This window comes from Kryptolebias marmoratus, linkage group LG9, assembly GCF_001649575.2.
Source record: "Kryptolebias marmoratus isolate JLee-2015 linkage group LG9, ASM164957v2, whole genome shotgun sequence".
Classification (NCBI taxonomy): Eukaryota; Metazoa; Chordata; class Actinopteri; order Cyprinodontiformes; family Rivulidae; genus Kryptolebias; species Kryptolebias marmoratus.
Genome location: NC_051438.1, coordinates 26,341,385 through 26,357,139, shown reverse-complemented (window position 1 = coordinate 26,357,139; position 15,755 = coordinate 26,341,385). Strand labels below are relative to the sequence as shown.

Sequence of the window (15,755 nt, the reverse complement as noted above, 5' to 3'; positions counted from 1 at the left end):
CAGTTTATTTAGTTTATTTCGGGGTTTTTTTGTAGTTTTTAGGATTATGCCCAGGATGAGTTTGTACTAAACACACAGAATCCAATATGTATAATAGTCAGATCAGCCAATAAGCATGAACAACACAATTTATTTTAATTTTTAATTCTATCCTGATACAATATATGTCTGTGTTTAACTTTCAGCTCACATTTGGTCTCTGAACTCTTGCTGGATGATTAGGTTCATCGAGCAGAATTCAACATTTGAGATCACTTTAATTACAGGGTTTCTGCAGTGTCTTAAAATTAATAATCTCAATTTTAAGGCCTAAAACGTTGCTCCGATTTTTCATTTGTTACTGCTTTCATCTCCCTTTTTTATGCGCTGTAAGAAAACTCAAAGTGGCTGCAGCCCTGGCCGAAGGAATTTGTTGGACATTCAGCTTTCTTTGTAAAATAACCTGTTTTATCCTGAAAATGGCTTCTTATAGTCTTTTTTTTTTTTTAAATAATTTGAATCATAATTAGAGGTCTGCCAATATACAGCAGTGTTTTCTTCCTACTTGGTAATTGGTTATTTATGCTCAGGCTTGGTCGATTATTCAGTCTACCTCTAATCATGATGGTCTTAAATTTAACTGACTAAAACAAATAAAACAAACTGTTTGATACATTTAATCTGTTTTTATACATCCTCTTTTGATTCCTAATTGTAATTCATTGTGACTACTTTTACCTCTCAGTCAACAAAATGAATTAGAGAGAAAGTAATTCTTAGACATGCCGTTGATCATTTGTAAAGATTAGCTAAACCTCATTAGCTTTGAATTGAGCTCAGATAAATCAGGATCAATAAGATGCTACCAAACACCAGGAGAGCTTAACAATAATGAGACAATTGTTTGTTTTCCTCGTCTAAAATCTTTGTAGTGCATCAGCTCGGCTCAGTTTTACTGAAGTGCTGCTTTTTCAGCTTCAAGATCAGCCGTCGCACCTTTTCTTGACTGCTAATCCCTGACCTGACCTATTTCATACAAACTGCAACTGTCAAGCTCTGCAGTTAACCTTCACATTGATGTGACGACCGAGTAACCCTGAGATCCACCTTTTCATTGTTATTGTCGCCCAGCAGCCCTCCGCATATCGTAACATGGCAACTCTGGCAGTTTTCCTCACAGATGCTGTAAGAAGCCGTCCCTCCAACGCTCCGCCAGCTCACAACTCCATTTATTTTCCTGAAGGGGATGTTGGTTTTTTGAGGAAATGGCACGGTTCCTAGATGGCAGCATCTAGCACAGTTCTGGAGAGCAGCGCTGAGTTAAATCATCACTGTCAGTGGGTTTTTGGGTGTGCCGTGATGTTGCAGGGTGGTCCAGATCCCTGCAGATGCTCCTGACACCATGATGGCTGTTTACTGCCCAGAAGGCTCTCAGGGACCTGCCGGTAAGCAGGCTGCTGTCCCAGAGTCTGTCACAGGCTCATTATTCAGCTGCCTGAAGGCAGTTTGACATACTGGGCATGATGTGAAACTGCATCCTGTGGCAAGGCTCCCGACTGGGAAGTCGTCACAGCTCCCAGGTCCACCCTGACTTGTAGTGGTAGCACCTGTCTAGGGTCCTAGCCTTTAAAAGTGAAGCCATGGCTACAGGTGGTGGATCTCCCTCTTAGGCATCTGTGATATATTCACAGTACTGGCTAGGAGGGGTCATCAGCTCGCAGCAGGCGGTCTTTATCCTGCCTGGGCACCTGGAACCTAGTCTCAGACATGGCCATCAGGAACTCTTCTGCAGGGCATTAAGGGCACCGACTAAGCTGCTGGGACCTCCTGTCGCATGGATTTTCAGTCTTGTGGAGAAAGTGCTTGCACAATGCCTCCCCCACCTAAAACCTTGTGTGCAGGCCTAATGGCAACTTTTCCTCTCAAGTCGGAAAATGCCAAGTCCCCTTGCGGTGCCAGCTGGGAGCTTGTAGCAAGATCTTGCATGTGCGCAGCCCAGGTGTGATGATCATGGATCTATTGGCAGCGACAGGGATCCAAGGTCCTTCCTGGGCGACCAGGCAGCCCTACTCAGGGATGCCCCGCCCGCCTCAATCCAAGCACACCTCTAAAAAAGGTAAAGTTAAAAAGGCTTGCTCACCAACTACCTGGCCGACAACCCACGACCAGAGGGTTTCCATCTTTGTGGATGCAACAGAAAGTCCTTAAAGCTCAATCTCACAATGTGCAATTTGAGTCAGCTTAAATGGACCAGCCTCGTCATTCAAATAGATGATGCCAGACTGCTAAAAGCTGTCTTCTACCGAGAGCTCCAGCATGACAAGAGAGGAGGAGTGGGTCATCCAGAGCTGAGATACAAAGATTGCGTTAAGCGGCATTTGTCATCATGCAACATTCCCCTTTCCACCTGGGAAACTGTGGCGAAATACCGAAAGACCTGGCGGCACCACACCAAATCAGGATTGTGGAACGCCGACTGGAGGAAGAGTTGAGAGAAAGAAGCCGGCGTTGAGCCAGCAAAACAAACCAATCGGACCTCACCAGGAGTCTATGCAGGCTTCTGACTGCACCGTGGCAGGGTCTTTCATCACCGTATTGGACTTTACTCCCACACCCTACTCAGCCCTGAGTGACAGCTGATGACGAAGGTTTAGCTTCATTGCCATATGTTAGCAGTTGTTAATTAACCACCTGAACCTGTCGCTCGTTTCGAACAGTCAGAGAAACTCCAGTTCCTGTTTTAGTTTCACTGCTTCACATTTTCTCATAGCGTGTGTGTTGGGGTACATCTTTTTTCCCCGTAAGCCACTTTTAATGAGCAGGTTGTATTTTGCTCCTCGTGACAAAATAATTGCAAAAGTAGAGTCAGGAAAGTTTCTGTAATAAATGTAATGTTGTCAGTGCTTCATCCATGACAGAATCACTGAAGTTACGAGAACATATTGACTGAGGATCTTCATAATCTTCCTCTGTGAGAAAGAAGTTGTTCGTCTAAAGAAGAAGAAAATGAACACCTGTTTTCTCTGATGACTACGTGCTCAGAGATTAGTTAGGATTCAGCTGATATTCTCATCTTATTCGAGCTAAGTCTCACAGGAGCAGTTTACCGTCTGAGTGATACAGTATACATTATGCCAAGGTAAACAATACTATTAGGACTCTAAAGCAAAACAAATGGTAGAAAATATGCTGCCATCAAAATAGGCTGTGGGAATACGGGTTTGCAATAATTTTTTTTTCAGGGATAAAAACAAAAAGACTGCTTTCTGCCGCCTCCTTCTCCTTTGTGCTTTTCTTATTCCCTTTGAGCCGCCTGTCTGCACTCAGGTGGACATAATGCATGAGGAGCGCTTCAGTGTCACATGTGACTCATCCATTGTTCTGATTTAGAATATAACCACTGTGTGTCAGGGAATGGATAAAGACTGAAAAGCAATTACTTTGGTGTGGTAAAGCAATTGTGTCTGTCAACAGTCGATTTGAAATGCAGCTTAACATTAAATACGGCTCAAACATGAAAATAACACACACCTGCAGCTCGCCTTGTTAAAGACTTGCTCCCATCAACCCCCGACGCATTAATGTGCAGGGAAACTTTTTTTAAAACATCACCCCTTCGCTTCAAGGGATTTCTTCAAAAGCAATAAGTAGATTGTTTTCAATTGTTATTCTGCAGTCTGTAAAGGCTCACTGTGGTGTGGTTTGGTGTCCTCTTTCAGATGGTCAGCACCGACCCTTATCCCGTGAAGCTCCATTATGATAAATCTCATGACCAGGTGTGGCTGCTTAGCTGGGGGGACATGGAGAAGAACTTCCCCACCCTGCAGGTAAGTCACCATTTACATTTTTATTCTTTTGACCTATGACTTTAAAGAAATGCTGCCAGGTCATCTCATGATGGCAAAAGACAGAGTTGTAGGTGCAGAAAGTGAACGTTTTGAGGATGACTGTCAGCTACTACCACACCAGATTTGACCTCTATCTGTTTGAGTTTTAACCATTTATTTGTCTGGTAAAATTGCTTTGATTCCCAAAGTTCACCAGTTGTAAATGTACTCCATTAAAAGACAGAGAAATGAACACAAATTAACTCGGACACAGGCAAAAACTATTGATCTTTTGGCATTGGTAGTGGCGGAGGTAAAAGAACAAACTAGTAATTAAAACAGGACCTTTTATTCCAATTTAGGATTATTTTCTTGATTAGAGATGTATGGAAAAAATACAAATTTCCACCATTTAAAACAACATTGTACATCTTGTTTTACCAAAGTTCAGATTAAATACTCCTGTTAAAGAGTATTTGCTTATAAACAATTAGCATTTCTGCTAAAAGAGGGATTCAAAGGTAATATCTGGATATTTTTCAAGAAATTCACCAACTGTGTTAGTTCTTTAACAGCAAAACATTTTATTTTTTTTCTAATCATAAAGACCATTTGAAGAAAAACTTAATATTGGCTTTCTAATTAACATTGAAAGAGTGGAAGGAGACAAAAAACACGAAACCAACTCAGCAACTTCTCCTGCGTTTTCTAATTTGGCAAGGTTGAAAGATTTTCTTTTCATGGCAACTCCCACAGAGGAATGGTAAACTAATACCTTATTAAATGTGAATTCTTCCACCGAGTTCAATTCTCAATTTTTCCTTTATGACAAGAGTACATTAATCACTCAGCCTCTGTGGGATTTACAATTGATTTATTTTTCTTATCTAATTAATACTCACTTCCAGTCCAGTGATAAAGCATTTGAAATGTGGCACATCTGAAGAAGCTTATTGGCTTTAAAGTCACGACAGTTGTTAGGAAAAAAAAATCTGTTTTAGCTGATTATAGTTTAATTTTAGCTACTCAGCTTCAGATGCATTAATACAAATCTATAAAACTGCCAAAGCTGCGTTCAGACCATCCTCCACATAAATATAAAAACACTATCAACAAGAATGTAAGAGACTGTTTTATTTGTTTACTGCAAGAATCAGGTGACGTCTTTATTGGCTTTAGCAGAAAATCCTTCTTGTCGTTGCCTGTATAGAAATTCATAATGCAGGGTTCAGTCTGTGACAATTTGTTTTGTGCTTTGTGGGACAATCATATTAAACCCTGCCCACACACAACCAGATGGCTGCGTGCTTTCATGCACGCAGAAGTGTTATTTAGACACCAAGGGCAACAGCACACATAGTCTCCCACCGCGAAGCGCCGATATCGCAGCAGTAAGAGGAGGAGCTGATGAGTTTTGTCAGTAAAATGAAAAATAACATGTCAGTTTTACTATTATTCCCTTTTGTTGCAATGAATAAAACTAAAGACTGAAATGAGGAGGAACTGGCAGAGCGGAGTGTGTTCATCAAGGTCATGTTAAACACCCACCTGCTTCTGCGCTGCCATTCTCCAGGTGATCCATCAAGCCGGCGGACGAGTCTCCCATCACACCGTTCACACTCAGCCGGTGGGCCGACACTTCGACAGGGTGGAGGACTTCTTCATCCCCACTTCCAGCCTCATCATTAACCACATCAGGTACGTGCAGCAAGATGCATCAACACTCCTAATGCTTATCCAAACCGATATGCAAATTAGATTCATCCCGGTGGCATTTCACTCACTACACTACAAGATCTCAATACAACGCTGTTTTCCAGTTAATGAGTATGTTTTCAGAAAAAGGCCTGGTAGTCATCTTTACTGCAAATAAAACCAAACTCTAGCTGCTTCAGACTAAATTTAATCAGGGTTTCTACTTCGTCTTGTGAAGCATCCGTGTTTTTAAACATGTTAGGAATCTAAAAGTCATTGGCTCAAACAACCAGAGCGCTTATCGTACCGATTATATAAAAAGGAATTTTATAAATCAGCTGTTGCTTCAAGTTTAACTTTATAGAGATTCTATTTTGGATTAACTTAGAAACCTCAGGTGGTAGAACAGGTCAGAGATGATGGATATTTCTTTAGCCAGATTTTTCACGGTGTTTGAAACCCACCTCAATTTAAGTTTCGTAAATTTTACACAAGAACACTTCTTATAAAAGAAATCTTCAGTTAAAAAGTGTACTCCGGTAGATTAACTCATAAAAGTGGGGTGTATAAAAATGTTGAATAGTTTTACAAGCCATGCCAAATATATCAGGGAGAGACTTTTAGATATTGGCTGCAAAAAACATGACCTATTTTTCTTGCAATTTTGAGTCCCCAACAGTCGCAGCCCTGTGAGATACTACCCCTTATTTTAATGTCAAAGATAACCTGAACAGAGGGAACGGGTTGGAAATGCTGGGAGCAACACGAGGTCTGCAGGATTTCAGGGTGTTAATGGTCTCCTGGGTGGGTTTGGGGAGGTTAAAGACCCAGCTGGAACTAAATCCACTGAGACCTGCAGGGGAGACGGGACCAAAACTGCCTGTAATGTTTTGTTTTTACACAGTTTGTTGGTCATTACTTTTTAAATTCAGATACAAATTTGGAGGCACTTATTGAGTGTTTCCATTTTATACTATGCACTCTCCCAATAATTACCAACTTACAGAGACTACTTCCACTCTGGATAGTTAAAGAAGCTCTTACTTTTGAAATAAATCACACGGCTGAAGACTACACTAGGAATTTTAAAAATCCTGTCCTCTGGCATCTTATAAAAAGCAGTACATACTTGGTGTCATAAATCATTTATTACAAAGATTATGCTTCAGTTACTCTTACTGAAGCATGTTCTTGAATAAAAATGGTTTTAAAGTCATATTTTCACCAACACTTGACACAGTAACCTTAAGTGGATATCTGCCTCGCTGCTCCCATGAACGATTAGTCGATTTGGTAACGTGAGCCGTGTGTAAACAGCCAAAATACATTCTTCAACTTTCACGGCTAGTTTAATGACCGGGGAATCCCTCAGCAAAAAACTGTAAAGTGAACAGGAAGTCCCAGGGACCGCCATTCATTAAAAGCATCGACTTGCAGTCAGGAAGCTCGACAAGTCAGCAGAAAGGAGCTGCCGTTTTCTTTTTTTATGCCCACATCTACAGTACCCTGTAGCCCCAGCTGCCCACAGTTTTTTTTTCACAAATCATTGCACATAATGCATTTTGGCAAAACAAGTCTTCCAAGATGATGATTTGAAGTTAGTGCTGTAGAAAAGCTGTTACAGATCGTTGTGCTCTCTGGATTTTTAACCGAACTGCAGTGCAAAGTGCCCAGAATCTGCTGTTTCATGAGTATAGAGAAAAAAAAAAAACATGTAAAAGTTTCTAAAACTGAGCAAAACAATTACTAAAAACCAATTCCAGTTTGTTGAAGCAACCCAGATGTGTTCACATTGAAGAAATCTTTAATTTATCATTCATGTATAGAAATGTTGTTTTGGGAGCTAATTTTTCAGTTGCAGGTTAAATGCAGCATTGACTTTTTGCTTCCTGGCATGTTACCAATACTGCATAAGCATTGATTGGTCGACCTGTTTGCCAAGCAGACTGGTAATGAGGTCCAGTAAAGTATCAAGCTCAGTCAACCAAATATAGGACTGAGATTTGGAACGGTGGAGAGCAGAGAGACCATAAAATAACTCTCAGTAATATTAAACAGGTTCATTTCAGAGCGGAACATTTCTAAGAAATTCCTCCAATCCTTGACAGATGGTAAGGTCAAGAAATGTGTTGAGGCCAACTAATTTAGAATTGAAATCTGGATTAGAGCAGCAGCTGATCGGCTTTTTGCAAATGTTAAAATCTGTTCAGAAATTAATATTCAAATGTTGAACAAACATTGACTTTATACAACCTTTGTGACTCGGTACGGTCTCGTGTTTGGAGCCAGCAGACAGGACAATTTCTGGATCAATGCATCCCATCACAATGATAATGGGCACAGTAGCTTTCAGACAGACATTTTCTGTTCAAATGGCATAAAAGATGATGAATGATGACAAGATTGAAGCGGCTGTCAGCATCGATCAGCTGGCATTCTCATTTAATTGGAGCCTGTCAGCTCTTTGCATATAATCCCCATTTCCACCATTGCAGTGTAATGTCCCATTAAGTGATTCGTTTTGTAATAAGTAACATTTTCACTGAACCTTGTCCACATGTACCACTGCAATAATTCTATTGGAGGAAGACGTGAACGAGGCCAAAGTGTCAGTATGAAGATGGTGAGGGGGCAAAAGTTCAGCTGTTTAAGTATTTAACGTTTCTTTAAAATCATGCGACCTGTTTGTATTTGTGTCTTGAATAATTTCATAGGTAGTAAAGTTCTTACATTCACTTTAAAATAACCTTATAGACAAGTTTGTGTCTTGGTGCAAAAGCCACTTATTCTAAATATGTAAATGCATAAAAAAATAAGCCTTCGTACCGGGCAGTTCTAAAAATGTTTGAACATGCATAACTTAAAGACATCTTAAGAACTGAAAATAATTGTTGCTGTAAAATCCATTTAAATACTTCAACAGCTGAACTCTGGACCCGGACCAGCTTCGTACTGACCCTTCTTAATTACAGGATCAGTTAGACGTGGCCAGGTGAAGAGTTAGGTGGAGAAATAAAAGCTGAAATCAAAATGTTGATACAAGTCATGAATCACTGAGTCAGCAGGATTTTAGTCTGCATCATGGGATGTACTTGGCTGAATGACAAGAGGTAGAGTTCGCCATCTTTAGGTGGTGGTGCTATCTGAAAGTAAAAAGGCTATTAGCATTTCGCTTCCAGCATATTTTATACAGTTTTATATTGTTGATTCCAAAAACAGGCTAATATTTGGGTCAACTCTTGTTTTTCTCTTTAAAACTCTTTACAGATTTGGTCTCATTCTTCATCGAAACGAACCAGTCCTCTACAAGATCAACCTGGAGACGCTGTCTTACGTTAAAAACATCAGTTTGTGGGAGTATAACTGCATCCCCAAGTCTGTGGCCTACACCCATCTCGGGGGCTACTACTTCATTAACTGCAGGCCGGACTCCACCGGCGCCTCGCAGCCCCAGCTCATCTTAGACGGCGTTACCGACTGCGTGATTGGGCAGAACGGTGACGTCACCGGCACGCCCTACGTGTCTCCAGACGGCCGCTATCTGGTCACAGTTGATGACGGCAATGGCCTGATGAGGATCCAGACCATCTCTGAGCGGGGAAAGATCCAGGAGCCCTTCGACATCCACACCAACCTCCACCTGTCCGACCTGGCTTTCCAGCGCTCCTTCACGGAGATCCATCAGTACAACGTGTTCGGCAGCTCCGGCCGTCAAACCGACGCCCTGTTCGTGGAACTCAGCACCGGCAAAGTCAAGATGATCAAGAGCTTGAAAGAGGCCACCAAGTCATTCGATTGGCCGTGGAGCAGCAGGAACAGGGTCATGGTGAGCAGCGGACTTTTCGGACAGTACCTCACGACACCATCCAGGGAGTCCCTCTTCATCCTGGACGGACGGCTCAACAAGCTCAACTGTGAGATCACAGACGTCTCCAAAGGCAACGTGGTGGTTTGGGTGGGGGATTCTTAGGTCGTGACATCAAGACTCCCTGAGCTTTGTTTTCCTTCAAAGGTACTGTTGCACTAAATTCTGTTGCAGATTGTTTAATTTAGTGAGAGCAAGACATCAGAAACCAAATTGATTTGTTAGTTCGCTGAATGATGAATGTCATCAATAAATATTTTAAAACGTGAGGGCATAATCGATTTGAAAAACACCTTGTTTTTTTAATTACTCTACTGGGTTGTTTCCCTGACTTGCTTGGCAGTAGCATTTTTCAGGAAATTGGTATGAATTTGTAAATGTATGCATTGACTTTATGTGGGAATGCTGTAGATAATCTGACGAAACAAACTGCAGCAAATCAACAACAACGTATATATATATATATATATATAATGTATACGGCCAGACTGAGTCTCGCGATCAAAGTTCACCCATCCCCAACTTTTTTCCTGTGCCTTCAAGGAAAACTTCCCTCTATCCGAAGAATAAGCATAATTATTCCCAGCGTGGCTGCAGACTGCACCTCTTTCTTTGACCCCTTCATTCATGGTGAGGATGGTTCCTCACAAATCGTCTGTCCGTCCATCGCAGCCGACTCGGTCTAATTAAAACGAGCCCTTGCTGTGATCCCATCCTGTTTGAAGTGGAGACTGAGTGCTTCATTATGGTTGTGCGCTCCGTCACCTTTGATCCAAAATTATAACCAGCTTTGGAAGGTTTTAACAGCAGTTTTTTTGGGTTTTTTCCAAGCAGAAAAGTCAAAGTCTGTGACAATAGTTAAATTTGCGTAGGCTTTATTTACGAAATTAAAAGTAATCCAAAACGTTTGTCAGCCGATCTGAAGAAAATCTGTTGAAACTTCAAAAGAAAGCTCCTGTAGTTTAGTCTGGTGACCATGCTTCAAGTGGACGTTTTAAATGTGAAGTGATGATGAGCTTGCACGCTGGGGGGGGGGTTGTGTCGTTGTTGTTCTGTGCAGAACGTCAGAAGCAGCTCTTTTAAAAGCTTCTACAGTAGGTTTGTAGCGCGAAAGACACGGAAACCGTTTCCTGTTGGACACATTTCTATGCATTTTCACCCTCTGACTCTATCACAATGGGCAACTGGTTCTCAAATTTACTTTTAAAAAGTTATTCTGTCTTAAACTTTCTCACGCCATTTGTTGTTTTCCACCTTTAAACCCGGCGGCACCGCTGCTGATGAATTCTGACCTGTACATAGCTGCTGACAGTGGGTTCATTAGTTCCTCATTAATGTGCAAACTGTTCATTTGATGACCAAATACTCAGCACACGCCTGTCATTATCTTCATCCTGTACCTGAGCACATTGTGATCACACACAGCTTTCAGCTTCATATATCCATGTCCTGTATGTTACTTTGTGATTGTTATTTAGAGACATCGCGCTTGTCATTTTACTCAACAATAAAAAGAAATATGAAATGAAAGGAGTGTTTTGTCTTATTAAAGAGCTGGTGGTGGTGTTGTTGAGGCAGAGACAATCAGGAAGGAAAAAGTTTAATTTAGCAGCTAAAGTGCCAATTATTAAATACAACAAGAACAAGGTCAGGACTCTGGTGTGCTTTTATTCTGCAGGAAAAATGTATTTGTGCTTGTGAAGGTGGCTGGAAGGTGCAGAGAATGGAACATGAAGCCTGTCTGTGTGCAGGTATCAGGGAACTTCTGCAAACTAATTCAATTTCATTTACCTGACAGAAGACAAATTGAAAAACCACCAAAGACCTCCTATTTTATACTTCAAGCTTATTACTGGCAGTTTTTGTAATTACTACAGAAAAAAAAAGATCCACTAATAAGAAATTTACTTCCTGTTACTCATGATGATTACAGACAACCTAACGATATTAAAATGCTTCTTGGACGATGTTTATGCAGCTTTTTCTACACAAATGACCTGATTGGTGGTTCTCAGTCAGCTGTGCCAAAACAAGAAACAAGGGAAAGGTCAGAGGTCAAGCCAGAATCTTACCGGGCTGAGATTGTTGACGACGAGTGGAACAGCATTTGTCTTTTCCACAACCAGAACTCCTAAATTAATTTCTGTGAATCTTACAGCTTTCCTCTGACAGAAAACATTCAAAACTTCAGCCCCAAACATCCAGGACTAAAAACCTCACTGATGATGATAAATAATAAAACTTTAAAAACGGCTCCAAATCTGCAGTAGCTCATTAGAATGGGGACGCACTCTATGGGAAAATACGATGCACCACCTTTAATTACAGTTTTGCAAGCCGTGCACGTGAAAATATGCCATGATTTTAAAAAAGTGGCCGCTCGCTGGTCTGAAGTCAGCGAGACTCCAACGGAGGATTCACCTTTTTCCAACTGCTTCAGTCCTGAGAGATAAAACCCGAAACGACCAAAGATTAAAGATTTAAAAGCATCAGAATCTAAAAGCTAAAGATGTGAACAAAGAAAACAAGGCTTGCCACATACTCTGGGTGGTCAGATTGAAGTCACAGTTTTATCCAATGCAAACTAGATTTTTTTTACTATTTTGCCTTTTTTATTTCGTACAAATCCGATGAAACTTACAACAAACAAAAAACAAACATGGGGCTGATTGTGAGGTAAACAAACAGGGGAGACAGCAGTCATTACCTCTGCAGTAAATGCACACAAACATTGACATTTTAAAGACTTTCCGTCAGCTAAAATTAAAGTTTACTGATGATTAAACAAGTTTTTTCTGTGATAAAAGTGTTGAAACTCACAAGTTTAAAGTGGAAGCTGAAACAGTTCATGATTCGGTCCTCCTCTGCCCACATCTAAAGACTAAGGGACACTTTTCGAGGACAGGAATGAAAATGTAGACATCCTGGCCAGAAGAAACAGATGGTTTGATTCAACACCTACAGAGCAGCCTTGACTCTCCTCCGCAGGTGGTTTTACAGCCATTTTACACCTTAAAACGTGTAAAAAAATCATCTACCAAAATAACCCAAACAAGCTTTAGGTTTGGATCACGTGATCTCAGCAGTTCCATGAACAAAAAATGTTCCAACAGCCTACAAACCCGAAACGTTCTGAAGGAGATGGTTCCCTTCCTTTCTAAAACAAGAAGTACCAACAACAACAACAACTCACAGAGCTCCTCACCGAACATCTGAAACTTATTACAGCACGTCTCTACGATCAGAGCAACCTCAACTTCGTGTTTTTACAACATCTGAGGCTTTCAAACAGAACGGAACATGTAAAAAGTCACTGATTTCTTCTAACAGACTGCACTGCTTGTTGGGACAGGTGAGTTTCAGGTAGCATAAGTCAGGTGAAAAGTGGTCATCATGCTTCCTCAAAATAATTTTTATTAAAGTATTTATTTTGTGAGGCAGAATTCATTCACAAACTCTGTGACTGAAAACATAACGCTCAACAAAGCTCACTTTATCAATCATAATGACAACAAAATGAGCAGGTCAGAGCAGCGGGGGTCCAGTCCTGGTCCTGGTCCAGGAGGGCCTCCATCCTGCAGGTTTCAGCTGTTTCTGCTTTGACCTGATGTGAAAGACAGTGATGAACCTGAAGGACCTGCTGAGGTGCAGAGAAACATCTAAAACCTGCAGGATGGTGGACCTCCAGGACAGCAGCTTGTTGTAGGATTAAGTGTCGTTGTTGCTAAGATGGAGTCACGTTTTACTGTCAGTGAAGTCATCAAGTCACTGTGACTCCTGCAGACTCCAAATTGTGAGAAAAGCCAAACATTTTGCTGCAGCCTCACTGAACTCAGTGTCTGAGACCAGCGAGCCGTGCAGTCGTGTTTTCAGCAGCCAGTTTCTGAAAATCTCAACCTTTCTTCGTGAGCAGGCTGTGCACGTTATTTCACTGCACATCGTAGCTGCCTCGGCTCACTCTGGACCCACCTCCAGGCTTTTAATTCAATTTTTTATTTATAATCAGTCCGGTTTTGTGGTGTTTAGGGCTGAAGGTTCAGATGTTTTCTGTCAGAAAGCAGCTCTCCTGGATTTACAGAAACTAAACTGATAAAAGCTTTAAGACGTCCTCAAAGACTGATTATTTTGAAAAAAACTTTTTGAACATGTTTAAAAGTGAAGTTTAAAGACTTTGAGCTTCTGTGACTCATGCTAAGAAATTGACCCCCCCTTAAAAAGCTGTACTGACAGCCACAGCCCAGTGAGTTACTGGCTTTAATGAGGCATAATAACAGTGTTTTTCTCCAGTGAGATCTTTTTGTTCTGATTTTTTTTTTTAACTAAGTGATTCAGGAATCGAGGAGACATTTCCTGAAATAGTTTATCAGCCAATCATATCTTTAACAATAGAAAATAAATGATAAAAATAAATGTAAATGTAGGCGCAGATCCCAATTCTCTCCTAAATGTGGTTTGATTTACTGAAAATCTGGTTTTCTTTCTTTAGGTTCAGTCTTCAAATGGAAACACTTTTAAAAACGGAGTCATGAGTCAAACACCTTTCACCCAGTAATCTGTGTAAAAGAGGAGAAGAAAAAATAAAACCTGCGCCTGTTTGTGTTTCACCACAGGGAACAGTTTCCAGCAGCGGTCATATCTTCCTCTCCTTCTCATCTTCATGGCTGCAGGTTCTGTTGGGGCTTTTGGATAAAAGAATCCTCCAAATTGCACCGACTTGTTCACTTATCTCTAAAATCCATGAGGAGAAGCTCTTCCACCTGAACAAGCTGTCCATCAGACAAAACCTTTTCCACTGACGATGTGAAAACTTACACTGAACAGCAGCAAGAAAATAACAGGTCAGAGTCACACTTGCAGGATTCATTAACGAGGGGAGGGGAGGGGGGAGGGGCTAAAGTCTCTGTTGGTAATAATTAGAGCCACAGCTTTAATTATTGTCAGTTCTCTCCGAATTTATTAAACAGATCATGTCTGAATGTTGGTAAAATATAAATCTATTGAAGTTCTAATTAGTTAAAACAAAGACAAGCAGGTTATTTCATCTATGATAAGGATATAGGAAGGATATCAGGAAGGTCTCGAGGTGTTTCCTATTTCAGGAGAAACTCAGAGATATATTTCTTTTAAGATTTAATTAAAAGTTTATTTCTAGTAATGTAAAATACATCCAGGTATTTGTTTTGTTTTACTTTCAATCATCCTTCTGTCAGAAACTACAGGCAGTTGAATAAAAATATTTAATTTTGATTATTTTGAAATTATATATAGTCTTAATGTTCACGATGTGTTTTCCCAACATTATTACTGTTTGATTTTAAACAATCTGCAGACAAGCAGCTTTTCATTCCGTTCTCTCCTACAGATGGTGATCCTTAAATTGCGTTTTTTGTGCATCAACTGCATTCAAATTCTTACTTTCTTTTCGAGCCTGAAAAAACAACAACATCAATGAACCTGTTGGGCCAGTAAGAGGCAACAACATTCCTGTTTTCAACGATACAGGAAGAGAATTAAAAGCTGGTTTTTACTTTCTGACCGTTTCATTAAATCTTTCTACAACTCGACTGAAATTTACTGGTGAAAAGGTCAGGAGAAAGTTAGCCAAGGAAATAATAAGAATAATACAATAAATAAATCTGTAGGAGGCATTGTGCTGGTTTTGTTTTTCCCATTTTCCTTCACCACATCTTTAAAATAAAATCATTGCAAACAGGTTTTCTGTCAGCAGCAGTAATTAGTCTGCTGGAAAACCATTTTTAATTAAAGTCAACAATAATAAAATGCAAGCATTTATTATTAGTAACCTGCATAATATCAGTGTGTGTTTAAATATACAGATGACTATGAGAACTGCTGGACATCATTTCTTCTTCTCTGCTGCTAAGAAACATCTTTACTCAGAAAAATATTTTTTCTTTGTTACAACAGAACTATCTGTTGGGGTATGGACCAATAATCAGCTGCACTTTCAGGTTAATCTTTCAAACTTTCAGAAAAACAGTTTAATTCAGAACCTTTCTGAATATTCTGCTGTGAGAAGTGTTATTATTTTAGTAACGGACAGCTGCTCAGACATTCAGAGAGGCATCTTGGATCAGAGGCTGAAACTCAGATCAGGGTCAAAAACTGTTTTTTGTTTTGTTTTTTGTTTTTGCAACAAGAGAAAAAGAAGAAGAAATGTTCAAACTGCTAAATGTTAGGAGCTGGAACCAGCTAGTTTCTGCTGAGGGTTAATTGCAGAAATCTGCAGAACCCATCTGAGAGACTCAGTTAATCTTCAGAGAAACATTTGAAACTCAACATGTTTTATGAAAAGCTCAAACACTGACGCATGTTGGTTTATTTTCAGATCTGGGGAATGTGATTGCTCACACTTTATTAGTTCAACT

At 40.3% G+C, this 15,755-nt stretch overlaps 1 protein-coding gene across 3 annotated transcripts in view; it reads left to right on the top strand.

Moving 5' to 3' along the window:
- Nucleotides 1-10,396, top strand: part of fstl5 (follistatin-like 5) — a 151,873-nt gene extending 141,477 nt beyond the window's left edge. For all 3 annotated transcript variants that reach the window (XM_017417479.2, XM_017417480.3, XM_025006188.2), the window contains 3 exons: nt 3,699-3,806; nt 5,380-5,504; nt 8,769-10,396. In XM_017417479.2, coding sequence (XP_017272968.1) covers nt 3,699-3,806; nt 5,380-5,504; nt 8,769-9,471 — 936 coding nt within the window. In that variant the 3' untranslated portion in view covers nt 9,472-10,396. The remainder of the gene's footprint in view (nt 1-3,698; nt 3,807-5,379; nt 5,505-8,768) is intronic.
- Nucleotides 10,397-15,755: the final 5,359 nt, after the last annotated feature.